The following is a 9,917-nucleotide window of genomic DNA, read 5'->3' as shown; positions in this document are numbered from 1 at the left end:
CCCCTTTTGATCAAACAGAGACCCATTACGCTGATGCTGAATTCTACGACGACTTTGCCGACCGATGAGGGAGTGATGTTTGCAAACCGACCGGCACGCTGTTGCCTCATTGGGAAGAAATAAGGGAATTAAGTGACGGTGATCTACGCAATATGCTTGAAAAGAAAGGAAGAAGAAAGAGGCAAACACTTAGTGCATCAAAGTCACTCTACCTGACGAACGGACCGTCTACCGATTATGACGGTTTGGGGGGCCTGACCATCGGGCATGGGAAGGCCCCGAGTCAGGAGATGAGGAGTCACTTTCCTGCATGGAGAAGACAATACCCAGTAAAATTGAACCCAAGGAACAACCGGCACCAGCGCCAAGACAAATGCAAGATGGATCCGACGCCGTCATAGAACCCCTGGAGGAAATAAATTTGAGCGGTGATCCGAACATTCAAAAATTGATCTCGATAAGCACCCGGTTAACCTCGCAGGAAAAAAAATAGTCTAATCGGCTTATTAAAGCAAAACATCGATGTGTTCGCATGGGGCTATAAGGAAATGCCAGGGTTGGACCCAAACATGATCAGCCATGCATTAAACACTCAATCCGATGTGAAACTGGTAAAGCAGCAGCGACGTAATCTACACCCGGAAATGGAAATACAAATTAAGAAGGAGGTGGAGAAACTGATCGAGGCCGGATTCATCAAGCCAATCCAGCACCCTACATGGCTGGCCAATATCGTTCTAGTAAAAAAGAAAAATGGGCAAGTACGGATTTATGTAGACTTTCGGGACCTCAACCGAGCATGTCCAAAGGATGAGTTCCCCCTCCCAAACATGGACATCCTTATGGACTCTATAGCTGGGCAAGGAATGCTTTCTTTCATGGACGGGTACAGTGGAAACAACCAAATCAAGAAGGCCACGAGGGACGCCGAAAAAACTGCATTCCGAACCCCCTTCCGTAATTTTTACTATATTGTTATGCCATTCGGACTCAAGAATGCTGGCGCTACGTACCAAAGGGCGATGACGGCTGTATTTCATGACATGATAGGAAAGGAGGTAGAGGATTATGTTGATGACCTAGTTGTAAAGTCAAAATGAGATAAGGTCATTGGGGCATGCTAACCAAAGTCTTTAACAGATGCCGACAGTACAATCTCAAAATGAATCCAAAGAAGTGTGCCTTTGGCGTGTCCGATGGGAAATTTCTAGGTTTCATGGTCCACCAAAGAGGTATCGATGTTAACCCATCCAAGGTACGGGGAATCATGGCAGCAGCGCCCCTAACAACGGTAAAGGAGTTGAAAAGCTTTCTTGGAAGATTATCTTACATTTGGCAGTTCATCTCGGGGCTCGCTGCGCAGGTGGCCGTCTTCAAGCCGCTCTTGAAAAAAGACGCTGCATTCAAATAGACAGGGGAACACCAGCGGGAATTCGAGAGGATCCAACACTCGATTACCAATCTTCCGACGGTGATCGTGCCAAGCCCAGGGAAGCCTCTCCGGATATACCATGCCTCCACCACCTCAGCAATATGAGCACTTCTGGCACAAGAAGGAGAAGACGGTGTCAAACGGCCTGTTTACTATGTTAGTCGCCAATTGAGTAACGTTGAGCTTAGGTACCTTGAAACAGAGAGGAATTGTCTCGCGTTGGTCTATGCTTCGCAGAGATTGTGACACTATTTTCTGTCACACAAGCTACTATTAATGGTGAAATCGGACCCCTTGAAGTATCTCCTGACGCAACCATTACTCTCCGGGCGGTTGGCAAGATGGCTACTGCAGCTATCCAAATTCGACATAACGTGCACAACCCCAACAGCGATCAAGAGTCAGGCTGTCATAGATAGGATGACTCAGTTTGGCAGGATGGGCCTAAATGGAAAGCAAGAGATGCGCGGAGACCTGCCTGAAAATCAGTGTTATGTCATTGCCAACGAAGTCGAGGGGACCTGGACCTTAAGATTCAACGGGTCGGCCACAGCCACAGTTAGGGGAATGGTAATTGTGTTGATAAGTCCTTGCGGGCACACCACCACTTTGTCTCACCAAATAACATTCCCGTGCACCAACAACATCACAAAATATGAAGCATTCCTGACGGGATTGGTCACCGCTAGGAACATGGGAATCAAGAAGCTCAAGGTCATAGAAGACTCTAATTTGGTGGTAAGACAAATGAATGGTGACTTTGCCGTTAAAGAACTAGCACTGGCTCCCTACCGAGCTATGGCCCAACGGATAATTGAGAAGTTCGAGCAAGTCATCATCGAGCATACTCCTAGATCGGGGAACCGCTATGCGGACGCACTGGCAACACTAGGCTCAAGACTCCATTTTAGTGGGGAAATAGAAAGTGTAGCTGTCTTAAAAAGGGATGCTTCCATCATTCAAGTATTCGAAGAACACATGAGGAGGGAGGATGCAGCATCACCCGAAATAGACTGGCGGACGTCAGTAAGGGACGCACTCACTGCACCTGACAGAAGTCTTAAGGAATTGAAAGAATATGTCCTCCTTGCAGGAGACCTGTATAAAAGGCTCCCAGGCGGGGTCCTTGCCAGATGCAAAGGGGAAGAAGAAGCCCGAAGACGGATGGAGGAAGTCCACAAGGAGATATGTGGGGTCGATATTGTCATAAGCCTCTACCGCAGGTTGTAACGAAGAGGCTATTTCTGGCCAAAAATGAGAGAAGATGCGAGTGCTCTACAGACCACCTGCTCAGAGTGTCAACCAACACAAATGATGGATGAAGCTTTTACGGCCCACCTAGCCGAGGATTGGAGAATCCCCTATCTTGAGTACCTTCAGAATGGGATCCTTCCCGCTGGCTCGAGAGAGACGTATAAACTAAGAAGACTGGCTCTAAGGTACTTTACCGAAGGAAACATCTTATTCCGGAAGGGCTTCAATGGAGAGCCTTTAAGATGCCTTAGCAACGCCGAGGCGCAGAAGGCGCTACAAGAAGTACACGCAGGAGAATGCGGAGAACACCAAGGAAAAAAGAAGCTCTACTGACAGCTTCTGGGCATGGGATATTATTGGCCGACCATGGCAAAGGAGGCATCAACCTACGTCCGTAGTTGCCACACTTGTCAGCTATTCAGAAATCTCCATCATAAGACTCACACATCCCTCCAAGACATGAGAACGCCCTGGCCATTTCACACTTAGGGGCTCGACTTAATCGGTCTCATCTATCCCGTCAGGGGGATATATATGGATTCTTAGGGCCACAGAATACTTCACCAAGTAGGTTAAAGCCGTACCATTGAGGAAAGCGACGGGGGCGGCCGTTTCAAATTTTATCAGGGAGCATTTGGTTTGCAGGTTTGGCATACCATACAAGATCATAAGTGATAACGGGACCCTTTTCATGAATAGTGTTGTCGAAACAACCCTTCGAGGATATAAAATCAAGCACCGGAAGTCCTCACCATACTACCCTCAGGGAAATGGACAAGCCGAAGCCACCAACAAGACGCTTCAAAGGATTCTAAGCAAAATGGTTTACGAGTATGCTAAGGGCTGGAGTGTGCATCTACCAGATGCCTTATGGGCCTATTGGACCTCGCCTCGATCAGCAACCGGTTTTTCCCCTTACTCCCTTGTGTACGGCTCGTAAGCAATTTCCCTTGCAGAGGTGGAAGTGCCAACCACCCGAGTCACTATGGTCAATGACCTAGAATGGGACGCAAATTCCTGCGGGAATGAGAGGATACTAGACTTAGAAGCGGCGGATGAAAGAAGAGAGATTGCATGACAAAGGGCAGCCGTGTACCGATGAAGAGCATATGAGGCCTACGAGAAGGCTATGATTCCATGAGCCTTCGAGGCAGGAGAATTAGTGTTAAAGGTAACTGACCATGTCTGGAGGCAAGTCTCAGGGCCGTCGAAGTTCTCTCCAAATTGGGAGAGGCCGTACGTGGTAAAGGAAGCACACAGTAACGGGTACTACAGGCTGGTAGATGCGTCGGGCGAAGGCAATACCGACACTGTTAATGGAAAATGGTTAAAGCGTTACTACTGTTGCACGGGCCACGTCCGTCGTAGAAGAACCTGTCTCTTGAAAACAAGCATTACAGAGGAACTTCCAAGAAGGCATGTGTGCCATTAAAGGCAAAGTTATGACTACCACGTGACAAATGATTTCATTCAAGACTATTTAGTTCACTATGTTCCTTTTGGGAATAGGGGCGGTTATAAGAGAAGTTGGCTAGTCTATAACGTTTGTTGTCAATGCATTATGAATAAAAATGCTCGTGTTCCTCAAATCCCCTGTCCATTACTCAAAACACATATGCATATAGTCATTCGAGGTCAAACTAGAGCATGTTTCCATTTGAGCATTAAAAAAAAGGGGGAAGGGGAGCGCATATGGACAATCCAAATGAAACAAAGCTGTCGCATTCACAGTTAATAAATTCAAAAAAAAAAAGAGGGAACTTTTACAAAATAAATAGAGCATTACATGTACTAGCCTCCATACCCGAGCATGAAAAGAGGAAGGAGCATAAAAAAAAAAAAAACAAGCTCCGAGCGCAACCAAGCTATCCAGAAAAGTCCAACCATCCAGGGGACTCGGTAACAACCTTGTCAGGCGGCAGCCCTGCTCCCTGCACGGCGCGACAACCTGTATGAGGCAGCCAAGGATGCCTTTAGAAAAAAAAAAGGAGGGGAAAGGATTACCCCATAGGAGCAGAATAAAAAAAAAGGGAGGGGGAAAAGAGGAAAGTAAGCGCACCATGGCAAGACGGCAGCTTGGTCATCATCGAATAAACAGGCCATCGTCAAGGTTTTTAAGCACTCGAACCTCCTCAATATCGGCCATGTGTTCTGCAGGCAGGCTCATGCAAGAATCGGCCTTTTGCTTTCTCAAGGCGGCTAGTTTGCCCTCCAATTTAACTATTTGGATATCTAAAGTAGCCGTTCTGACGAATTTGCAATGCTGCTCAACCAAAACGCAAGCAATCTTCTAAATCCGTGTCAACAAAGGAGAGACTTGGCAGCTAAGCTTTTCAGCTTCTCGACATACGTCCCTCCACGACAGTAACAATGTGATGTCAATCTCATCAAGGGAGGCGTGATGGAGTTCCAGCAGGACAAAACCCAAACCAGATAACAAGCCCGGTTTGACGAATCGAGATAGGCAGTTCAGGGGGACGAAATCTGGGGCATGAGTAAAGGCAGTTTGTAGTTAAGGAACTACCTCCAAGGGTACTTGAACCCCTTCGAAGGCTGCCAGAGCAGACGAGGACCCTAGCACCATTCCCATGGGCTCAGCAACCACCTCTGCGGTATCAAACGACTGCAAAAATGTGTTCACATCAGACTCCCACCGCAAGGAGAATTGGTCGTCCCTGCCGAGAGAGTTACCAGTCGAGGCTGGCAGGGGATCATCCGGAAGCCCTGCTACGTGATCTTCCGCCCGAGTGTTTACGCCGCAAGAACCGTCGTCGCCACGGGAAAGCTACGGTAAAGCAGAACTTCCCTCAGGAATGGTACGAGGGGACAAGGAACGCGTTCCAGACGGAGCGCCCTCGTCCGCAGCAGGCTAGGAGAAGTCAGAGCACGCACCTGATGTAGCCAAAGTGCTCGCCTCGCCTCGACAGCCCACCTATAAAAAAAAGAATGAGAGCTAGCATCAAAATCTAAGGTAAAAAAGTAAATAAATAAATAAATAAATAATAATGATAATAATTGTAACTTGCCTACTTATGGTATGTGTCGGATAACTATGTCTAAAAAGGGGAGAAGGGAACCCAGGAAAACGTGGGACAATTCAATGGGATTTAGACTGGGGGTGCGCCCCGAGACTTATGGGTTTACTCCGGTACTTCGGGAGGAGTTACGCAAAAAGCGTACTGTCACGCCCCCCAAACGGGGTGGGTGACGTGGAGCTCGATTAGGGATTAATAAAGCAGATTCCTAGACCGGGCCCCACACTTAACTACGTTAAAATATAATTATATTACTACAGAATCCCGGAGCCTCTAACACACAGGGCTCCACCCCACAGGACATACAGTATCGTACATACATGCTCATGTAAATAATCATTACAACAGACATCAACCATAGTCTAGTTAATCCAAATATTATATAAGTTTACAGAATTTCTCAAATTCCTTACATTTGTCCAAGAGGATGACCACAATCCTCACTTGATTCCAACAGCAGCACAACTCAGCTGCTCTGTAGCAGATATCCAGCTACTGTGCATCACTCCTAGAATCTCCTAGGAGGGGTTTAATACATTTAAAACATAAAACGTGAGCGAAAGGCCCAGTAGGATATAATTTGAAATAAACGTTACAATAAATGAATAATAAATGTACGAGGAAATACATGAAAGAATAAGTAAATAAAATAAGACATTCAGTCCCAACAGAACAGCCGGAACCTCACATCCTTTTTTTCAAAGGAAATATAACTGTAAATAACCGTTTTACAGGCTTCAGCAAGTAATTAGTACAAATTACTTACCTAACCAAGTGCCTCGCCTACCCGGACCGAGTTTCGGGTTCTACCCCCGAGGATGCACTCTCCGCATCCTATCTAGGCTTACAGCAATAGACTCTATTACCAGTTCACAAGATTTCTTTGCTTAAGAAATCATTCATTAACATTTTGAAATCGTTAATACGACCCCACGAACTACTCAAGCCGTGGGCCCCATGACTGGACAAGCCATGAGGTTCCATGACTAAACAAGCCATGGTTTTCAAAACATTTTCTTTCACAAACCAATCCCTTTCTTTAAAACATTTCAAGGCCAAAATCCTTTTTGAAACAGGCTCACAAGGAAAAGGGATAGAAATCCTACCTCGCACTATCAAACATGGGACTAGCGTCGCCTTTTCCGGCTTCCGCTTCCTCAAGCCCCTTCAGCCTGAATCCTCAGCGATCACTGATGCAAGACAACACTTTAGGATCAATTCTCATTCCCAAAGTAATCCAAATCTCAATTTCCAACCAAGATTTCCTATTAGTGTGCCCTAATCCATTTTCATGTTTCAAATTATTATTCCAAGGGTTTTCAATCTCAAAACAAGGATTAACAATGCTAATCCATTTATCTCAAAATTTGGGTTCTTCCCGAAAACAGGGCTAACAACAATTCCAGGCCAAACAGGGTCAAATTCCGTGTCAACCGGTCGACCGGTGACAGAGCAGTGCAACACTTCCGGTCGACCGGTAGTGTGCACACCGGTCAACCAGACTGGTTGACCGGTCAGCCTACAATCCGGTCGACCGCATTGGTCGACCGGTGTCCATATGATCCGGTCGACCGCACAGGTCGACCGGTGGAATCAGCTGCGCGAGAGAAGCTCACGAAAATCAGTCCAAAACCTGTAAATCCAGTCCCAAATCAAAATATTTCAAAGGGAAACCACTAGATCTGGGTTCTAGGTCCTAAAACAAATCCAAAGAACCCAAGATCTCCAATTTCTACTCTAGTTTTACTCAAAAACCATCAAAATCCGATTTGAACCAAAATGAGTTTTGAAATTCAAAAACTTGAGATTCAAGAGAGGTTCTTTCAGTAATCTTACCTCGAATCCTTCTCTTGACATTGAAAACTTCTTTAAATCTTTGTTTGGTTCAAGATCCGTTTGATTTGGGACAAAAATGAGAGAGAGAGAGAGAGATGCATGGGAGAAAGAGAGAGAGGGAGTGAGAGAGATGCACGGGAAGGAAAAGGAAGGAAAAGGAAAAGAAAAGAAAAGAAAAGGAAAAGAAAAGGAAAAAGAAAAGAAAATGACATGTGTACAATATTTTAAAAGAACAGTCCAGAAATGCACCCATACACACTTCTGGTTTAAAATAAATTACTGAGAATAATTTAAATACCTTGGAACTATTTAAACTCACACGTGTCAGAAACATTTATTAATTAACTCAATTAATAATCCAGATTAGGCACACTAATAATCTTAATTACCTTAATTAATCTCAATTAATTCTTCAGGGTGTTACACGTACCCTATGGAATATGGCTTACGGTTCACATCGGGATGGTAATAGTTATCCCACTGACAACCTTATCGCTTGTACACTTGTGGTTTGTGTCGGATAACTATATCTAAAAAAGGGAGTTGGGGACCTAGGAAAACATGGGACAACTCAATGGGATTCTGACTGGGGGTGCGCCCCGAGACTTATGGATTTACTCCGGTACTTCAGGAGTAGTCACGCAAAGAGCGTACGCTATGGATTATGGCTTATGGCTTACATCGAGGTGATGGTGGTTGTTCTACCGGTAATCTTACGATTTGCATACTTATGGTATATGTCTGGAGTCCACGGTAATAATAAATAAGAAGGGGAACTGCTCGAGTGACAATCTCCCCGTTTCCTTCGTAACCCTAAGGTTGCAACAGACTTTTGGATGGGTCGTTCCTGCGGGACTAATGGCATCCTATGTCCAGAAAGCAAAAGGGGAATGAACCTGCTATAAGGGGAGAAACGGTGGGGGAAGAAGAACGCTTGTCGTTTGTTCTACCCCAGGGCTGCAACAAGAGTCTCATACTCAACAAAAGAAAAATTTCCTGCAATTAATGGTTAAAAAAAAGGTGGGGAGGGACGAACGTAAAGAGGCTTACCTGGCCACCGAGAAGCTCCTCCCCAAGAGATGGACTAGCGGGGATGTCTCTAACCTTCTCGTCCGCATGGTCGCGGGAAGCCTGAAAAGAAAAGAGAGAAGAGTGATTAAAGGCTACCTCTGAGTTTTTGGGAAGGAGGGAATAGTCAAGGCTAGAACGTACCTTTTCGATCGGCATAAAAATAGGAATAGAGGCGGCAGTAGTACAAGGCTGTGGCGAAATAGATCCCTTTCAGTGAAAAGCCAAAAAAAAAAAGAAGGGGGAGAAAAGAGAGGGGGAAAGCAAGGTAAGTGCATGAATACGTACCGGCAAGGCTGTCTGGTTTCCTGGGGGAACCGGCCCATGAGGAGCAACGGCATTACCATCACTTTCCTCAGAGTCAAGACCGCCCCCTCTAAGGTTGCCCCTTGGAGAATCAGTAGCTGTTGAGAAGTGCGGGCTCCTACGAAGCAGCTCCGGGACAGACGAAGGTTTTTTATGAGGACTCTTTGGGGCCCTCAGACAAATCCTCTTCGGCTTTGTAAAAGAAAGTGCGCCTGCGGACTTTCATTTATTCCCACCAGTAGCACGATCAAGGGTGACATAAATTCTACCGGACGAGCGGGCATTTATCGATCTCCCAGCCCTAGTCGCAAGGATCTCCCCCGCGGAGGTAGGTTTCTGCCAGAATGAATGGGAAGGGAAGGTAAGCCAAAACAGACAAACAAGAGTACATTCACGTGAATGTTCGCAAAAAAAAAAAAAAAAAAAAAAAGGGGGGGGGGGGGGGGAGAGAGACAAATAAGGGAAGATCAAAAGAAAAGATGCAAACAAAACATACCCGTGCAGCTGCCCATTCAGGAGAAAAGGTCTGACCGGAAGAAGAAGCACCGGTATCATCTTGCCTAAGCGCATCATCTGCCGTCCCAAGGCCGGTGTCCCGAGACCTAGCCCTTGAAGCAATATGGGAACTCTTACGACTCGGTAAGGAGGCCGCAGCAGCGGGACCCCTGGTGACAAGACCTGACCGGGCTTTGGTCGGCCAAGGAAAGGCCGGAGTGACAGCAGGGCGCCACGCGTCCCCATCCACCGGGTTCACTCCAAGAGGAAATTTCCCCACCAATTGAGTCTTCTTCCCGTCAACAACAATCCAATAGGGGTCTCTGTTCCTGATGGCGTATGTCCTGACACATGTGTGAGTATAAGGCCTGAGCCGTTCCAGCATGACGTCTAGCCTCAGAAGGAGGAGTGCTCGTGGTTGGGGTCCACTGTCCGCTGCGGCAAGAAGCCAATATATGACATAGAGCCAGTACTCAGAAAAGGCCACGAAA

The 9,917-nt window shown here is 46.4% G+C and overlaps 1 protein-coding gene across 1 annotated transcript; it reads left to right on the top strand.

Moving 5' to 3' along the window:
* The first annotated feature begins 1,708 nt into the window (after positions 1–1,708).
* LOC112091006 lies at positions 1,709–2,662 on the top strand. The gene has a single exon (XM_024163626.1). The coding sequence runs from the start codon at positions 1,709–1,711 to the stop codon at positions 2,660–2,662; it is 954 nt and encodes a 317-aa protein (XP_024019394.1).
* Positions 2,663–9,917: the final 7,255 nt, after the last annotated feature.

Source organism: Morus notabilis, unplaced genomic scaffold (assembly GCF_000414095.1).
Source record: "Morus notabilis unplaced genomic scaffold, ASM41409v2 Scaffold538, whole genome shotgun sequence".
Taxonomy (NCBI): Eukaryota; Viridiplantae; Streptophyta; class Magnoliopsida; order Rosales; family Moraceae; genus Morus; species Morus notabilis.
Note: the sequence above shows the minus strand (reverse complement) of the source record. Positions and strands in the feature narration are given on the sequence as shown.